This window comes from Pelodiscus sinensis, chromosome 26 (assembly GCF_052426305.1).
Source record: "Pelodiscus sinensis isolate ZL-2025 chromosome 26, ASM5242630v1, whole genome shotgun sequence".
Classification (NCBI taxonomy): domain Eukaryota; kingdom Metazoa; phylum Chordata; order Testudines; family Trionychidae; genus Pelodiscus; species Pelodiscus sinensis.
The window spans coordinates 2,875,261-2,894,228 of record NC_143077.1 but is presented as its reverse complement, the minus strand read 5'-3'; the positions used below and the strand labels follow the sequence as shown (position 1 = coordinate 2,894,228).

Below are 18,968 nucleotides of genomic sequence, written 5' to 3'. Positions count from 1 at the left end.
GAGAACATGGAGCTGAGGTTCTCTGCCGAGACGGAGCCAGTTCACCTGTGGCCATCCTGGCCTCCCCCCCGAATTACCCGATCCCCTCAGTGAGTCCCAGTAAGGAGCAGAGCTGGCCAGACAGCCAAGGGTGCAGTGCTGAGTCCCAAGGAGCACGGTGCCCGCAGACAGTGCAAAGCAACTCTGCAGAGGAAGCTTTGCTCCGAATTCACCACTAGCCCGAGGCCAGTGGGGCCAACAGACTTGCTGGGCCCCTGGGCTAGCCGGGGCTCGGGGCAGGGCCTCAGGCAGAAGGGACGAGGCTGGGGCTAGCCTCCCCCAGGCAGCCCTCAGCGCCACCCAGAGCATGCTGCAACAGCCGCAGCTGGGAGCCCTGGACCCTTTGGAATCGCCAGGGTCTCAGACAGCTGCCTCCGCTACCCCGGCTGGTCTGCCTGCCTTAGGCCATGTTTACTTGGAACTTCATGGATTGGATCACAAGGACAGCAATCAGACCCTCGTGCTCCAAAAGCACAGGCCACTGTCACTTGACCGCAAAAGAGAATCTCCATTAACTATTAGCAGTGCAGGGCTCATGACACACAGCGTTGAATGGCATCTAGTTCCGATGCACACAGCGAGAACCTAAGAGGCCCAGGAAAGTGCAAACGGGGCTTTAGGAGAGCCAGAGATGCTCCGGGAGGAGAGGCCAGTGCCAGGATGAACAGGAAAGGCTGGAACCAGGGCGGTGAGGTCAAGAGAAAAGGCCACTTCAGGCGTGAAAAGCCAAAGATGGAAAAGGTTGAAGTGGCTCCTGGAAGGAAGGGGGAGCCCTGCAACCGCGCGGCGAGCAAAGCGCTTAGTGATCAACTCGGGAGGGCGCCTCCCAGCCTTGCGAGTGGTGCTGCGGCGACCTCCCCCGTGTGCTCGGCGCTGTACACGCAGCGCAGAGCCGACAAAAGCAGTTCTCTGCTCCCCTTGATTCCCAGCTGATGGCCACCCCCTTCCATCACAACCACGGGGCTTTCTTCCCTTGAAAGCGTTCCAGGTGACTTCAGAGTCCAGGTGCAATGGAAAAGCAGCAGCCTGGGTTTCCATTCCCCTAGGGCTGGAGGGGCCCAGAGCCCGGTACAATCCCGAAGCTTCACAGCCTGCCCGAGAGGCGCCGTTTCGTTTGTTCCCCCTTCACAACCAGGTGCGATGAGGGGAGGTGACTCGCCCCGGGCAGCAGAGCACGTCGGTGGCAGAGGCGGCCGTTTGACTCCCAAGTCCAGTCCCCTGCTCTAATCCAACCATGTATTCTCAACTGACATGCATTCAAGAGATGCCTTTTAATGCGAGAGGGTCTTTGTTCCCAGCCCCACCACGCCGCACTCGTCCCCCCAGGGCCCGGAGCCAGCGGGACACAAGGAGACATTCTTGAGAGCGGAGCACGGCTCAGCTCGTCGTGGCGGGGGGGGGGGGGGGGGGCTCGTCACAGGAGCAAGGCGCCAGTTCAGCCCACGCAGGCCCCTTTCTAGACGCCGAGGCCGCGTGTACGCAGAGCGCCGACCCCAGGACGAGGCACGAGGGAGCCACGTCCACCCGCAGCCGAAGCGCCGCCGGGAGACGCTGTCCGGCTGGCAGGACACAGTGCACACGGGGGGGGGGGGGTCTGCCCAGGTCCCTTTGGCCGCTCAGGGGCACGGCTGGTTTATTCAGACCCCCGAGCAGCCTAAGTTCTGCCGACACAGGCTCTGGGGTGGGCCTGGCCCAAGGGGGGGGCTCACTCCGGTTTGGCCGATGGAACCAATCTCAGCTGAACCGAGAGGAGCTGCCCACCAGGGGGGCCGTCAGGGAAGGGGCCACGTCTGCGGGTGGAGCTCGAGCGAAGCCAAGCAGGGCTCCCCCTGTCCCAGCCTCGGAGACACAAGCCCTTCGTTCGGGGCAGCAGGACACAAGGGGCCTCCTGGCTGAGGCTAGGGATCTGTGCTATTTATGCCCCAGGAGCAGTGGAGACACCAGCAAACCCTGGATCTTGCCCTGATCAGAACCCATCCCCCGACTCCTCTGGGGCAAGGTGTGGGGGGGGCTGCGATGCACCCTGGAAGGGGTGGGGCCTCTGGGGAAAGGGGCGGGGCCGAGGGCAGTCAGCCCTTAGCAAGGAGCCCTCCCCCGCAGCCCTCAGAGCCATGTGACACGGCGCTCCCGGGGCAATTCAAAGAGGCCTGGAGCTCCAGCTGCCACCCCTGCAGCAACCGGGAGCTCCGGACCCCTGTGCAATTGCCCCCTTTGCCCCCCGGAAGTCGCCTGCCCACCCCCGTCCCAGACACTAATTGGGATCTTCAGAACGTTCCTGCTTACACCCAGGTGGGCGCTAACACGGTGGCGGTGCACCCGGGGGCGGCCCTGGCAGGCCACTGGACGGGTGATTGCAGCTCCCATTGGCCTGCCCGGGGCTACCCTGGTGAACCGGCTCCAGTCTGCGGGCCCCACCGCTGCTCCAAAGAGCTTGCCGAGACACACAGCCAGCACCCCCCCACCGAACCGTCCGGGCTGCTTCTCAGCTGCCCCCGCGTGCACTGCACGCCCACGGGACTGTCAAGCACCGAGGCTGCTCGGCCGACCCCAGCACCTTGAGCCAAACCTTCACGTCCCACCCAGAAAGCCGCAGAGCCGCCTCCCGGCCGGTGGTCAAACAACAGGGCCCTGGCCTCGGCTTTCCACCGACCCGCTGCATGAAGGGGGCAGGCACTTGGCATTTCAGTCCCTCAGTTTACCTACTGCAGGGGGCGGAGCTTTTGGCTAAGTGGCCGGCTGGAAAGCCAGATGATCGATACAATGATCAGCCCCTCCCAGAAAAAGAAATGAACGTGGCGCCCTGGAGCAAGGGTGGGAGGATGCAGCGAGGCCGCTCTCTCTCCTGCAAGCGGATTTCTACGGCTCCGCAGAGGCTGATGGCGAACAGGTTCGGATGCCATTTCCCTACCGCCCTGCTGGGAGATGCCAGCTCAGGAAAGCCAGAACCTGCCTCCAGGAAGAGGTTGGGTTTGGTAAATAGTTTCGACTCGGAAAATACATTTGACATTGTCAACGTGCTTTGCTTCAGCATCAGCGGAACACAAAAATCCAGCTTCCTGGTGCAAAAGAACAGTTCATTGCAAAACGGGCTAATTATAGTTAAAAAAACAAAAGTCAAACTGTAAACAAAACATTTTGATTGGCCCAACCTGCAGGATTTTTCCCTGGATTTTCAGGTGGCGAAGGCTTGGGGTTGGGTTTTTTGGCCCCATTCAGGGCATGGACATTTTTTGCATCTTGGAAGTTTTCCTATGACAAGGAAACGCCTCCCCCCAGCTCTTCCTACACCGGAGTCCTCTCGCCCAGTACAGCTGGCAAATTCCATCCACGTGTCTACCCCAAGCGCCGCAGGGACCCGGGGTCTTCCCTTCCTATCAGCCCGCTCACGGCGCTCCGCACGCAGCGTCAGTGTCTATCGAACCTCGGCCCGCTCTGCGGGGATGGGAGGGAGAGAAAGGCGCAGGGAGAACCTCGTGTCTCCAGATGCAGCCCCCTTCCAGCCCAGCTTCACTGCAGTATCAGGACACTTGTTTCTCCCGAATCCCAGGGCCCCAGCTCAGCCTGGCCGAGCTCTCTTCATTCCTCCTAACCCAGGGCTCCAGAATCAGTGTAGGCAGGGTCCCAGCCCTGGTGCCGAGGCCCTGCCTGGAGCACATGGAAGTCACCCCCCACGGACCTGGATCGAGGAGAGAGAACAGGCATGAACAAGGCAGGCAGGAGACGGGAGAGCTTCCGAAAAAGTCACCCAGGGCTGTGGTGGATTCCCCCTCGCAGGCGATGGTTAAAATCCAGCTGGGAGCGTTTTGCCAAGAGCTCTGCTCTGGGGATTGCTGCGGGGGGGGGGGGGGGGGGGAGAGGTCAGATTGCAATGGGCTTCCTGGCCCTGCAATCCACCAGCCAGCCCAGGGGAGGGCAATAATTTTGAGGGGCCACAAAATGAATTTTGCTATGTGGTCACGGGCTGGCTCCACCCTGAAAGGGGCGGGGCCTAGGTGGAAGGGGCGGGGCTGGGGACTAGCCTCCGGAGTCTTTGAATTAAAAACCCAGCAAAGGGCTTGTGACTCCCGGCCCCTCCACCACCGTGTTGCCTGGCAGCCGCCTGGTGCTGCGGAGATTTAAAGGGCTCACGGCTCTGATCCCCGCCGTGACTGAGCCCTGAGCCATTTAAACAGGATCCTGCTGCCTGGGCGGCCGCCTGGACAGTCAATGGCAGGGGCAGCAGGATAGAAATAGCAAGTGGCCAGATGCAGCCCGTGGGCCAGATCCAAGTGTGAGGGGGGCCGGATCCGGCCCCAGGGCCGCACCTGGCCCAGCCTTGAGCGAGAGGCAGTGGTGGAAGGGGAGCTGCACTCGGGACAGAGACAGCTCAGCTTGTCATCGCCCCCGCCGGGAACGGGGTGGGCAAGCGGAGGTGAGGCAGGGGGTCTGCCGTGGCCAGCGGGGAGGCTTTAATGAGAGTCGTGCCTTCCCATCTCCCCCTGCTCAGTCCCCAAGGGGGGCTTGCTGGGGAAGGAGCCGAGAGGGGGAAAGGGACTCCCCGGACACGCCCCTCCCTCCCCGCCGGACTCCGTGCACAAGCAGCGGCCCAGCCGCCAGGACTTCTATGGACACTTCCTGTGTCTAACAGGGCCCTCTGCGTGGGGAGGGGGCAGGGAGTCGGGGGAGGGGAGTTGCCCTGGTGCTGCCCAGGGGCATGCTGCGGGGAAGGGGCACAGGGGTGGGGTGTTGGGAACAGCATGGCCCTGCCCAGCCTGTTCCATCGCTCGCCGATTGCAAGAGGAGATGGGCTCAGGCTAATGAGCTGGCTCTAGCCCCCGCCCCCCTCCCCCGCAACCCGGCAATGCTTCAGTCTCAGCCCACTCTGAAATGGGCCCTGGTCCCCGCCTGGCCCACAGGCCCTGCCCCAAATGACCCATCTCACACCCCGCCCCTCGCCAGCAGCAACAGCACCACGTGTCTGACAATCAGGAAGCCACAGGAGAAACCCCTGGGCTACACCTGACCAGGGCTCCCTCTCCTTTGTCAGTCTATGAGCGGAATACATTTTGTTCTGTGCACCAAGGCATGTCCAGGTGCGCACCACCAACAGAAACCCAGGCTGCCAGCTCTGGGAGGCGGTGGGCCCCCCGCTAATCAGCCAGGAGGCATCTGAATCCCTCCTGGGCAGCCGCCGAAGTGCTCAGCTTAGAGGGAACCCTGCATCTGACCCAGCCTGAGCGCTTAGCGCAGGATTGGTCCCTGCCGGAGGGAGAATGGCGCCCACGCCGTGACTCTGGGCACACCCCCCAGGCTTGAGCTCAGACCCAGGCGTTAGCTCCTCCTTCTCTTCAGTCTGTTTGTCATCTGGCTTGGGGGCGGGTTACACTAAACGGGCAATTTCTTATCCCACAGCCCGTCGCAAGGCACCGCGCTTCTCACAGCTCCTGCTGTGGGCCTGGGGCGCACCCACACCTGGGGCTGGCCAGTCAGGCTGCAGGGCTATAAAACTGCAGCGCAGACGTTCAGAAAGGAACACTTGGATGGGCCCTGTCTTCAGGTGGGTGGGCAATGGTGGGGGGCATGGGAGAGGGACTGGAGGGATTGGGCCACCCCCCACAACCAGCCAGGGAATCCTGGGCCCCATGGACACACCTGGAGAGCGGGGTCCACGCATAGGATCTCTACTCCCCTCTGTTGTAGGCAACAAAATGTGCTTGGGCTGGCAGGACGTGGCCACAGCCCCACAGTAGCCTGAGCAAAGCTCAAAATCTGCAGCCATGTCTACACTGCATGGAAGAGCAAAGCTTCCACAGTCCATCTTTCGGAGTTCGAATTAGCCAGTCTAGTGAAGACCTGCTAAATCAAACTCAGAGGGTGCCCAATTGGTGCAGGTACTCCTGCTCTTCATGAGAAGCAAGGGAAGCTGACGAGAGCGTTTGCTCCTCTCGGCCTTCTGTTGCGTGGACGGCGCAGAAACTCAATTTAAGATCCGTCAACTTCAGCTACATAACCACCACAGCTGGGGTTGTGTATCTTCATTCGACCTTCCACTGTAGCGTAGACCAGGCCTGCACTGCCAGCTCACAGCTTTATCTCCAGTCTTGTGACATTTGTGTTTTTCTTAAAAGTTCTAGCTCCTGGAGTCAGATTACGTGACAATTTCAGATTTCATATCGATCGGGTAAGTTTCCCAACCTCTGTCTGTGATTTAAAAAACCTTTGAAAACACACGAGCCCGAAGGGCTGATGAAACAGAAAGCAAATAAAAGCACCCAAAAGATAGTTTTTAAAAAATCATGACTTTTTTGGGATCTGACTTATGATTTTCCACTTCTTGGAGCAGAGTTCTTTGTGAGCTGGGCACTTGTGTGGCCACTCAGGAGAGATTCAAATGCCACCCAGCTGATTAGCAGGGCACCACAGCTAGGTTTTTGTTTCTACTGGTGGTTCACATCCACACATGCCTTGGTGCATATAAAATTATTCCTCACATGGATAGAAAAAATCCACACACCGATAGAAAAGATTAGAGGGAACACTGGCTTGGGGGCAGCGATACAATTAACCCTTTAACAAACCACAGGCTGCATAACACAACTGGTACCACAATTGACACACATGCTTGTGTCATTATAGAACCAAGTTACAGTTGCTCTAGGAAGGAAACAAGGAGCGTTAAACCTCGTGAAACCAGGTTTACCTGCGCCGGTCGACAAAGGCTTCCTTGTCGACCATGACGCGTCCAGACTGCCCCGATCTGCCAACAAACAGCTGATCATCAGCTGGTCGGCAGAGCGCGGCAGCCATGTAAATTTAAATGAAGCCACGATTATTTAAATCGCGGCTTCATTTCCCTCGGCCGATCAGCCTAATCTACATGGCTCCATCGAGGGAGCCATGTAGTTTAGAGGTAGAAATGTAGCCGTGTTAATCTGGTGCAGCTGAAACAAAAAAAACAGGACTGTGATCTGAGGAAGTGGGTCTGGCCCACGAAAGCTCATCACCTAATAAACCATCTTGTTAGTCTTTACAGTGCTGCACAAACACATTAATTAATGGAGATGCCAATCTCCTAGAACTGGAAGGGACCTTGAAAGGTCAAGGAGTCCAGCCCCCTGCCTTCACAGCAGGACCAAGTACCACCCCTGACAAATTTTTGCCCCAGATCCCTAAATGGCCTCCGCAAGGATTGAACTCAAACTACTGAGCTATCCCTTCCCCCTGCCCCATTAGGGCACAGGGCAACTGCTTTGAAGTGGGGAAGAGAAAACCCCAGCCAGGAGTAGCAGAAAAATGTTTGAATTTGCTTATGCAGATGGAGGGAAGTGACTGGGATTTTCAACCTCTCCCCCAATCCCTTGGCAAATGTTTCCATTGCCCGAGGGAATACAGAACTAGAGAGGGGCAGCTTCTTTCAGGGCTTGTGTCCAACACAGCCTGGGAGGGAGAGAAGGGCCCTTGCAGCCTGCATCTTTAGCTCCTTCAGTGCTAGCTGGTTGTGGACACGTTCCGGGTGGCGTACGCGCCTTAGCGTGAGTAGCCCAAGGGCTTTTCTGAATGGGAAAGCTCGTCAGACTATGTTCTCAAATGAGCATCCACATGGGGGATTTTTTCCCAATGTTTAAAATTCGCATCCTTCCTTATTCAACAATGGCTTTCCCATGTGGACAAGAATTACTGCGTGTGAGACAAACCCCTTCCATGCCACGCACTTGCTTTCTCAGCCCCAGGACTCGGTACGGAAAGGCGGCCACCAATTCTCTCCCGGGGCTCAGGGAGAAACCTGCTGTGAGTGAAACGCGGGCAGAGCCCCCTGGTTTCAAAGTAAGGACGTCTCCACACGCCGCCATGCTTGCACTGTTAGTTATGTGGGGGAGGTCCCACTGCTCCACTTTCTGTTCCCGGCTGGGCACCGACCTGGCTGACTTTCCCAGCAGGCTCTGGGAGGGAGCTAACAGCGCAGGCGTTTGCATGGGGGGCCTGGACTTTATGCCCAAGGATCCATTCCAGATCTCATCTGCATTCCGGCTTTTCCAGTGGAGTCCTGCTCTACCAGAGGCCTGGGGAGATTCCATTTGTTTGGAGCCATTTTATCTTGGAGAAACACTGGAGGGGGTTTTCTTCCTCCTTCCACCCCCTGGGGGGTTGAGAGTTTGTGGAGGGGGATGGGAACGGCCTCCTTTAGATGGAGACAGGAGCTGGGAGTGTTCAGAGAGGGCACAAGTCCGCTCTGTAGGGACAGTAAACCTCGGACCCGGCCTTTCCCCCGTCCACACAAAGCCTGGGGCACAAATCGCAGCCCACGTGGCCGTACTGGTCTCGGCAGCACGTCGCAAAAGGCGCCTTCCCCCACCCGGAATAGTTCCCGCGGAGGCGCGACCCCGTACAGCTACAACTTGAGTTGCAGGATCAGCCGCCCCTGTGGCCGTCTCTGCACCCCCCGACTCCCATTGGATGCAGCTCCACCAGAGGCAGGGCCACACCGCTCGCAATGTCCTCCGTGTCAGCGACCCCTGCTCAGCCGGGAAAGCGCCCCCCGAAACCAGGGGCTCCCGACCTTTCCAGGAATCAGCTTTGTCCTGGGCTCCCCACATTTCCCCTCGCGCCCAAAACGTTTCCGTGCGAGCTCAGACAGACAGAGGGGCCGCAGCGCACCCGGCTCCCTCGTTTTACCTTCCCCGTATCCAACGCGCCAACAGGAATGGGAGCGCCGGCATCCAGCGCGGTGTGCACAGCAGGGCAAACAGGGCACTGTCTGTGTGAGGCTTTGGCCTGTGCTGACTCTGCTAATGCTGTGTACCCAGGCAAGTATCCAGAGCGGCTGTGGTACCCCTGGGCCCTCTGTGCACAGGCATGGGAAGGAGGGGTGCAGAGGGTGCTGCAGCACCCCCAGTTTTGGGCATCCTGAGCCCACACCCTTAGCACCCAGAGGTCCCAGTTGCTGGCCCTTGCTCCGGCCTTCTGGAGTCCCTGCCTCCTTGGGTCCCAATCGGCTGCCAGCCCTGCACCAGGCCCAGGGTCCATTGCCAGCCCTCGGTCCCACTCCTCAGCCAGCCCCACACCCAGGGTTCTGCCCCCTTCCTGGGGTCCCAGCCACTGGGCCTGGGCTTCTGACCACCAGCCCCACATGCGGGTCCCAGATGCCTGCCCGGGGCAGCAAGGGGCATGGATAAGGGTAGAGGGTGCCTGTTCCAGCGCCGCAGCCTGGGGCGTTCCTGGGCGGGGAACACTCGCGGGTGGTGCCGCTGCCGAGCAGAAACCCACGTCAGAAACGCCCGTTTGGGAACCATTTCTCCCGCTCTCCCCGGCGCCTGCCCACGCGCTCAGAGCACCGGCTGCTCTCCGCAGCTCACCCGCCAGCGGCGAGTTCCGGACCCCGTGCAAGCCCCATGGGACTGTGGACTCAATCACTGGGGCCACCAACAACCAAACTCAACAGTTGAAAAACTGGGCTGGGTAAGACACCCCTCCGGGGCCCGATCCCTGGCATGTCGTTTCCTCGGAACCGTGCCGTAGCCACACGAGCCGGCCAGCAGTCTTGCCTGCTGGGCTGCTTCAGGGGGTGTCCCCACGGCGCCCTGCCCCAGAGCAGTCCCTGGGCCAGGAAGGCTGGTCTGGCAGCTAACCTCCGGGCTTGGGATTGAGAGGGAGGGGAGCCGGCAGCCTACGCAGGCCCCTGGGCAAAGGGGGGGGGGGGTCGTGTTCCCTGTAAGCTGAGCACTTGGGCAGATGCCCAGCTGATTAGCAGAGCATCCAAAGCCACCCACAGCCGGCAGCCTGTGTTTCTACTGGTGGTGCACGTCTGCTCAGGCCTCGGTGCACATAACAAAATGCATTCCACCCATGGATGCAAAAACTAGAGGGGACACTGAAAGGGGGAGGGGGCAGCACTCCCGGAAGGGTGGGGCCTCAGGTGGAAGGGATGGGGCAGCCAGCCCCCCACGTCACACAGTTCCCCCCCCCCACACCCTCATCCACCAGCCCTCAGAGCCGCACGGAGCGCACAGCACGGTGCACTGGCAGCAATTTCAAGAGTCTGGGGCTCCAGCTGCCACCGCGGCTCCAACCAGGTGCTCTGGGCTCCTTTTAACTGCCAGACCCTGGGGCAACTGCCCCGTCCCCATCAGCAGGCTCCTCCAGGCCTCCCTGTGGGATCTTCAGCAAGTCAATTTCTGTGCCTCGTTTTTCCCATGTGTAAAATGGACTCACACTACTCCTGCCTCGCTGGTCTATTCTGTGCCTGCCGTAATGAGGCTCTGATCTCAGCCACAGCCTATTGTCAGACTCCGACTCGGGGCCTCAGCCACACTACAGCTCCCACGTGCCACGCCCCTCAGGACCCACAAGCCGGACCGGACTCCTCGGGAAGGAAGCTCGTGCGTGTCAGAGCACGGCCAGGCACTTGGCTGCTGGCTTCCAGCTCCGAGCAAGCAAAGTAAGGGCAGGCTAGGCTTCATGTGAAATGTGCTCCCTGCAGGGGGTCTGGGGCCCTCAACACTGGGGGGCCCGAGGTGCAGCACGAGGCACTCCCTGCCTCACAGAACTTGTTTCTCCTACGACTGGTTTTACTCTCGGCTCAGCTGGATGGTTTGTCGCTTTTATTCTTTTCTCTAAATCCAATGGACATTTCCTGAGCCAGCGGCGACCAACAGCCGCCGCCTGGATAAGGGACCAGGCCTCTCACCGCGGGAACAACCCGCCTGCCACAATGGGGGGCAGCAGGTTCTGCCAGAGACGTGCTTTGCAGACCAGATGGGGCAGCACACGCCCAGGCGGGGTCAGGAGCAGGGTTCCCTGTTAGCGGGGCGCTTGGGCAGCCACTCAGGAGAGATTCCAGAGCTGCCCAACTGCTTAGCAGAGCACCCCCAGCTCGGTTTGTGTTTCTACGGGTGGTGCACATCCCCACATGCCACTGTGCACATGACACAATTTATTCCGCACATGGATAGAAAACATCCCGCATGGATGGAAAAGCCTAAGGGAATGTTGGTCAGGCAACAATGCTCTGATGAAGGTGCAACAAATTGGCCTGGCTCTGTCCCATTCAGATCATGAAAAGGCAATTCCATGGTAAAGACACGAGGGCCCTGTCTACACTGCCACTGCCAGCAGCACACCACAACCAGCCTCAGTTTTCCTGCTGCCGGTGCACTCCCTGGTCTCGTCTAGACCAGAAGTTACCACTCCAGTCCGTTACCTACCCTGCACCTATGCTGGTCTTGCAGTAAAGGCACAACTGGTGCTGTGCGCCGAGAATGCAGCCTTGATTTCCTGCCACCGGGACCGTGGCTGGGCCTCGGTCCCCCCATCTGTAAAATGGGGATCACAGGGCTGCCTTTCCCCTCCCACTCTGACTCGTGTGCACGGACAGCAGGCTCTCTGGGGCCGGGGGGTCTCCCTCGGCATCCACACGGCGCCTTGCGTGAATGAACCCCAGTAGCAGCGGGGGTCTCCAGACGCTACCATCCAATCCAGTTCTCGGTCAATGCTTCGCCCCCCCCCCCCCCACTGCACGTCTCATCAGGGTCCTGAGAGCTGGAGACTGGCAGAACTCGGAACGGAGCCCTGGGGTCTAGTGCACTAATCGCTAGCCAACGCGGCCTCCTGCCCCTCTGCCCAACCCAGGAGTCTGACGGCCATTCCCAGGACCTCCTCCTCCTGCTAGGACTCAGATCCAGCATCACAAAGGCCTGCTAGGAGCAACCTGGTGGTGAACGCCCCGCCCATCTGGTGGTGAACGCCCCGCCCACCTGGTGGTGAACGCCCCGCCCACCTGGCATCCTGATTAGATACAAGACCCAAAGTCTTTCAATTCCAACCAGTTCCATTTCTCTGGCCACGCATTACCTGGCTAAGGAGCCTCCCCCTTTGCTAATCTTGCTGAGAGAAGCTTCTTTGCAGCTTCTCAACTCCCGTATCCTTGGCCAACTGGCTTTCGTTTTGCAAAGGAGCCTTCCTCGTTCCATACTTGTACTTCCCACTCTTCCCCCAACAGCGGTATTCAGGAGAGGGACTATTTTCCCCAGCAGTGGAAGGACACCTTTGGCACAAAGCTGCGATAAATCCAGCATTGATAACAACAGGCCCTGTGCTTAAAGCCTCCTTTGTTCCCACCTACGCTCTTTGGGTGGGGACGAGTGTTCCCTGGAAGCTGGGTGCTTGGGCAGCAGCCCGGGAGAGATTGCAATGCTGCCCAGCTGAATAGCAGAGCATCCATCGCCAGCAGCAGTGTTTCTACTGGCGGTGCACACACACTACTTCGGTGCACACAACAAAATTTATTCTGCATGTGGATGGAAAAAATTAGAGGGAACATTGGTGGGGCCACTTTTCATGTGCCATGGGCCCTGGCTGCATCCTACTGCAATACCAGCATTCAGTCAGTCGCTTTTTTGCTATTGATGGTCAGAACAGGATCCTGCTTCCATTCCAAGCGGAGCTTTATAAAGCGACATCAACCCTGAAATCAGCAGCCCAAAGCGGCTCCCAACCCACGGGGATTAATTCTCCATGGGATCCACTGTCCTCAAGCTCGCATGTGAACTTTCCAATGAACGTTCAGCCTCTACACCGGGGAGGTGGGAATTGCCTTACACCGAGTCCAACACCTGCCCCTCAAACCACACTGCCACTCACACCGTGTGCTGGGCAGCGGACGGGAAGGTACATGAAATACCAGGGAAGCATTAATCCTTGTGATTTCCTTGGAGAGGGGACTCTGAGATGGGGGAAGTCAGGGACCTGGTGATTTTCCTAAGGGGGCTGTTTAAAGTGACACGTCAGTTCGGGTTAGTTTAGTTTTTAGAGTTAACTATTTCTGTCCCATTCTCTCCTTTGGGGCTTCCATCCATTCCTCCAGCCGGGGTTTTTAATCATCTTTCTGTTTGAAGGTGAGGCTGGGTTTGGTTTTTACAGCACTCCGAGGTGACGTCCCCTAGTTTTATCTGAGGGGTCTCAAAGCCCTTTCACAAACGTTTAGTCTCCCCGCACCCTAAGGAAGAGGGAAGGGGCAGAGGGTGAGAGACGCTGGCCACAGATGGGGATAGAAAACCCTGCCAGGGAACCGAGCTCTGCTTTCACTGACAGAGAAACTGAGGCACAGAGGACTCCCTTGCCTGAGATCATGGCGCCAGTCAGTGCCAAAGGCAGGAGAGAAGGGCCGGAGTCCCTGCTGTTCCTTTTTGTGCCCCACTGGTACCCTGGAAAGCCTCCCCCCTCATGCCCTGCGCCATGGGACCACTCTCCGGCTTGAGACGTTAGTCCAGTCTCCATGGCCCATTCAGCCCTCCGCCTCCCAGCTGAGGCTGCAGACCAGCGTCTCCACCTCGCGGGCGTGGTTCAAGTCCCCTTTGGCTGGCACCTCCTGCTGCCGGGGCCAGCGGCGGGTGCATGGCACAGGACACGTGCCGGTGTTTGGGTCTGTGCCCCAGCAGGCTGCTTCATGGGTCCCTTTCTGTGCCAGGCTTGAATTGTCTTGCCAGATGGATTCACCCACCACTCGTGGTGGGAGGGCTACCAACAGGGGCTCACCCCCTGGGAGCGCGGAGGAACGAACTTAAACCTGCCCCGGAGACGTGCCAGCCCCCTGGGGTCCCCCTGAGCCGCTCTCCCCCAGCGGGTGGAACCCGCCTCTGCCCTGGCGCCTGCCGATTCGCACCAGCTGGGGAACTGACCAGGCATTTCAGTTCGTGGCATCCTGGTTGAAGGCTGGGGATCCCTCCCCCTGCCTCCCCAGCGGCCCCCACTGAGCCCATCTCCAGTGCCCGGCCAGACGGCTGGGAGATCTGACCCAATGCCTCATTGGAAGCTTGGAGGAGCCCTGCTCTCTCCTGGCCGGCAGAGATTTTAATCTCTTTGTGATCAGATAAAGGGGGAGAGAGAAGGAGACTCACCCCCTGCCGGGAAGGGCCATTCAAACCTGGTTCCTGTAATAAAGTGATTTAATAGATCTAAAGAGGCCAATTCCCTTCTCTCTCCCCCCTGACTTCCTGTGGGTCATCCTTCCCATATGCAAATGAAGGGGGCAGGGGTGGGGGCAGTGCAGAGGGGAGCTGCTTTGGGGCGGGTACCCCATGGCAGAGGGATGCCAGAGCCACCCCTTCGGGTAGCACCTCCCCGGACACCCTCCTGCCCCTTTGTCCATTCTCCCCTGGATCCTGGCTCATCACCCACGTGGCTCCCACCTCGGTGCCTGGGGCGAGGGTCTCCAAACACCCGGCTCGGGGGCACCCGGGAAGGCCTGGGCTGGCAGCCCCGCAGCCTCGCTTCATGGCACAACGGGCGCAGAAGTTTCCTTTACGCTCTGCGATGCGTCTCAGCCCTGTCCCGAGGGAGGAGGCCTGAGGGGCGAGATGGGAGTTTATTCCCCACGATCCCCTGGGCTTCTCGGCTGGGTCCTGGTTTGTACCACCCCAGCAGGGGCGGGGCAGAGGGCAGATGCACAACTGGACCGAGAGCCAAACAAGTCCCATAGGCCAAGCAGCCCCCCCTCCAGTAATGACCTTTTGTTATGATCAAGCTGGGGCTGGATTTGAACCCACCACCAGGAGATGAAAGACTGAAACCATCTTGCTCCCCCACCTGCGATGCAAGCCCACGGCACACGGGGAGGGGAGTAGCGCTTTGGACAAAGCCTTTGACACCATTCCTCCCCCCCACCGCCCAGAAAATCCACTCGGCCAATGCATGAAGCTTCTTCACAGCAGCTGCCCACCAACGTGGCTGCACCAGGCAGCGTGCGGCTCTCAACCCGGGGGAGAGCTCTCCCCATGATGTTAATGGACCGCCCCCACCCCCTCCAGTGGCTCTCTCGGTGGAAGACACTCTCCCACGGGGCGCTCAGGCGTAACTGGGGAAGTGGCTGATGCGCGCCCTGGTGCGACGTAAGTTACACGGCTATACGTGGCTGTGCATGTGGGCCAGCCTCACCGTGTAAGGCCCCCTCCTGGGGGGACGAAGGACGTTTGTGACCTTTCCCGGGACAGTGGGCTGAGAGACAAGAGCAGACACACTCTGTCCAGGGCGCGGCCGCACAGGAACCGACGACTGCCATCCAAGAACCAGGCGGGCGAGGGAGCCGAGACCAGAGCACCCCCGCTGTGGCGCCATTGGGCAAGCTCAGCCCACCTCTCACTCACAAACAATCCAGCTGCTTCTACCAGAGACCTTGGCCCTGGCACTGACTAGACCAAGCGCCGGGCCCAGGAACTGGGTTTCCCAGCCAGTCTAACCCCAACAGGCGACCGTGGTGCAGCTGTGCAGGTAGAGCCCACGCGGTTTCTGACCCTGCCCCAGCCCTGCCTACAGGCCCCCAGGCGCCAGGTCCAGTGCCTCTGGGGCTGGTGTGTCCCATTAGCCGGGGGGACCCGGAGAAACTGTTCTCCCCTGGAGCACAAAGGAGAACCCAAGCCCACCTCCACGCAGTCTTGCAGCTCCGACCCCAGTGTCCGCCCAGCGGGGGTAGGTCTGGCCCAGCCGCCTGCCTCTGAGCTCCCCCAACACCAGGAGCGTCCTCCGCTGAACACTCTCAGCAACAGCACTCGGCCCACCCTGAGGGACCCCTCTCTTCCGGAGGTCCCAGGCCGCTCAGGAGCCATGGACATTCCACTCGCAGGCCCACCTTTCAGCAGCTCTCACACAGCCCAGCATACATGAAACGGCCACCTCCCTGGCCTCGCCACAGCCGGATATCGCCCTTTGGGGGCCGCACCAGCTTTACCAAGGAGAACAAGTCTTGTTTCTTTGGGGCTCCCCTGGAATCAACCGCCCACGCGCTGCTCACACCAGCCACAATCCCTCTTCAACCAGCCCCACTGCCAACCGACACTGTCCAGACTGGCCGGGCAGAAGGGGCTGACCCTGGCTCCCCCTGATCCCAGGGGGGCTAAGGCCTCTGAAAGGTGCAGAACCAGCACACAGATGGTGCAGACAGACAGCGGCTCCAAGAAGGCGCCGACCCTGCAGGATTGCAGCTGGGGGCGGGGGATGGGGGCAGTGCTAGCTTGAATCTAGCTGGCTTGGGTAAAAACAGCATGTGGATGTGGTGGCACGGACTAGCCTCCAGAGGGTAAGCCGAGTGGGGGCCCTGGGGACGTACCCTGGTTGCCAGCCTGTGCATTGCATCTGCAGTACAGCTGGTACCCCGCATGGCTAGATTGGAGCAGCCGGGTGCGCCTCCCATGTGCCAATCACCCCTCCCCTTGCCGGGGAGATGCACCCTAAGCAAAGTAGAGCCCCCCCCCCCACACACACACCTATGCCGCGGTGCGAGTGCTGATTCAGCAAAGTACCCCGGTCCCATTGACTTCCCTGGGAGCTCGGCCCTGGCTCTCTGAGCCTCTCCTGCCTCTGTGCCCCGTGAGCCGTGACCTGAGGCTACCGGAGTCCCTGGCCCTCACACGCAGGGACCTTTTACAAGCCAACGGCCATTTCCCTAGGCTGGCCTTTGCCTGGACAGCAGGTTTCATAAGCCTGTTACATGCAGATGCAAACCCAGACCTGGCCTGCTCCACACCCCCTGCACCCCATTCCCTCGATAGCATGGCTGGGAAACGTCTTGGGGGAGGGGAGGTTAGGTTTTTTCTGCCTCTCTAGTCCAAGAGAAACAATCTCAGCCTAGGTAGCGGCCAGAGTAGGGCCCGGTGCCTGGCAGGCGTAGATCTGCCTCTCCAAACCCATGTGCCTGGTCTGTAGGACAAAGCCCTGCACCGCAACAGGGACGGATTTTCACTCAGTGTGGGCACTGCCAACACCCCCCCCCCATTGTTAAAAGCCAGGGGCTGGTGGGGCCTGGAGCCAGGTCCTCTTGATGGGACGGAATGAAAACAGGCCAGGGCTGGAAGGGCCTTATCGCTGGGCCCAGGCGGGATAGGTGGAGCACGGGGAGGGGGATGAAACCATCTTGACATGGAGAATGGGGGGTGGGAACCCGACTTCTAGAGAAGCTAATGGGTTGGCCCCCCACATCTCAGCTCACTTCTTGCCCCTCCCCCAATGGAAGCAGGCCTGGGGCATTTCCACTGCCCCTCCCCACGGGGGTCCCCTTTAAGCAGGAGGTTGTCTGCCTGCAGCCCCCCAGCCTCTGGCAGCTCCACTGTGGGCGGCAATGGGGTCAGGCAGAAATCCCCCTGGAGCCAGGCTCCCCAGAGGGAGCCCCCGCCCCGGCTCCCAGCCCCCCGCGAACGGGACTGAGGGGAACGATCACAAGCCCCAGAAACTCCAAGTAGCCCGGGGGTCCCCCCACCGTGAGGTGGATGAAGCTGGCGGGGGGGGGGGGGCAGGAGCCGAACGGCCCCCGAACGCTGCCCCAGGACGGGGGCGGGAACGCCCCGGCCCCCCACGCAGGGCAGCGGCCCCAGAGCGCTGCCCGGGCGGGAGCCTCCTGCGCCCTAGGCCTGCAACCGCCCGGCGCCCTGCCTAGGGCCGGCGGGAGGGCGCAACCCCCGGGGGGGGGCACCGGCCTCGCAGACCCCCGCCCCCGGCCTTACCTGGTGCACAAAGACATCCACGGGGGGGTCCAGCGCCAGGCCCTCCCGGCTGGTCATGGAGAGGAAGCCGAAGCCCATGCGCACGTTGAACCATTTGCAGATCCCGGCGCCGTGCAGGGGCTGCGAGTCCCCCTCGGGCTTGGGGGAGTCTCCCGCGGGCTCCTCGCCCGCCTTCGCGCAGCCACCTGGAACCATACACGCGAGACGCGCTCAGCTGGGGGCGCGGGAGCCCGGCCGCTTTCGCCATCCGGCGGGCCTGGGGCTTCGCCTGGCGCCTGGCCGCATGATCGAGCCTCCCTCGGGCGCCTCTGCCCTTCCCCCCGGGAGACCCCCCGAGTCCCTGGGAGCCCCCCCGGCCGCTGCTGCCCAGCCGGCTCCGCGCCCGCCTTGGAGAAACAGCCAGCCCCTTTGCTGGGGGGTGTCCCCCTCTAAAGCCACCTCACAATAGTAGGGAGCAAATCAAACGCCAAGCCCCAACCCGGTCCGCGGGACCCCCCCAAGTGATCGCCGGGGGGGTCAATCTCCTCTGGGGTGTCTTGTTTTGCGGATGGCAGCCAGGGGCGAGTCACCCCCAGTCGATCCAAGAGCCACAGACCCCCCCCCCCCCGCCAAAGGGGCCAAATCAAAGAGAACCGCCCCCCCCCCCCCCCGGGAAAGTTTGCGCCTCCCGGATCCAGCTGCTCTCGCCTTTGAAAGACGCTTCACTCCCCCCGCTGCGAGTCACCCAACGTGGAGAGGATTTTAAAAATGCCCCCAACTTCGGCCCCGGAGCGAAGCACATGTTGCGGCCCGGCCCCGGGTTTATTTACTACCCCTCCCCGCCGTCAAAAGGGGGGGGCTCGCTCCGCTTCACTCTCCTGCGCCCAGGGGTCCTTCCCCCGAGCCGAGCCGCCCCCCCGCGCGGCTCCTCTCGGGTAGCGGCCAACCCGCCAAGTTTTGGGGAAAGCGGCACCGAACCTGCGAACTGCTGGTTGGAAACAGAGCCCATCCTGCACCCCCTCCGCGAGCCTCGCCGGCGTGCCTGGCTCCCCCTCCGCGCCTCCTCGCTGCAGCCAGCCCGGAGGGTGTCCCGGCGGCGCGGCCCCCAAAAGAGATTCCAGCCCGAGCGGAGCGGAGGGGAGGGGGAGGTTCGCTACATCTTCACTCCAACAATAGCGGTGGGAGGGCCCACGGGCTTTCAAAGGATCCCAAATTCTAAGAGACAATAGCAGCCCCCGGAGCCTCGCCCCCGCCTCCCTCCGCCCCGAGCTCTCCCCTCCCAGGGGTGGGGAGGGGGAGTCACCTTCGGCCCTGCCGCGGGACGGCCTGGTTCATTTCACTTTCCCCCTTTGCCTGCTCCAGCCCCCTGCTGAAGGGGGGGGGCTCTGGGTTAGCCTGGTGGGGGTCTCGCTCGCCCCTCTCCGTCCGCCACGCTCCCCCCTTCAATAATTAGACATTCCAAGAGGGGCTTTTGTTTTAAGGGGG

The 18,968-nt window shown here is 60.8% G+C and overlaps 1 protein-coding gene across 1 annotated transcript in view; it reads right to left on the bottom strand.

Annotated features, from left to right (window-relative positions):
* Positions 1-18,688, bottom strand: part of LIN28A (lin-28 RNA binding posttranscriptional regulator A) — a 37,081-nt gene extending 18,393 nt beyond the window's left edge. The window contains exons 1-2 of the mRNA XM_075908848.2: positions 18,462-18,688; positions 17,505-17,689 (exon numbers count right to left, since the gene is read on the bottom strand). Of these exons, the coding sequence (XP_075764963.1) occupies positions 17,505-17,689; positions 18,462-18,492 (216 nt within the window). The 5' untranslated portion in view covers positions 18,493-18,688. The remainder of the gene's footprint in view (positions 1-17,504; positions 17,690-18,461) is intronic.
* Between the last annotated feature and the right edge of the window lie 280 nt (positions 18,689-18,968).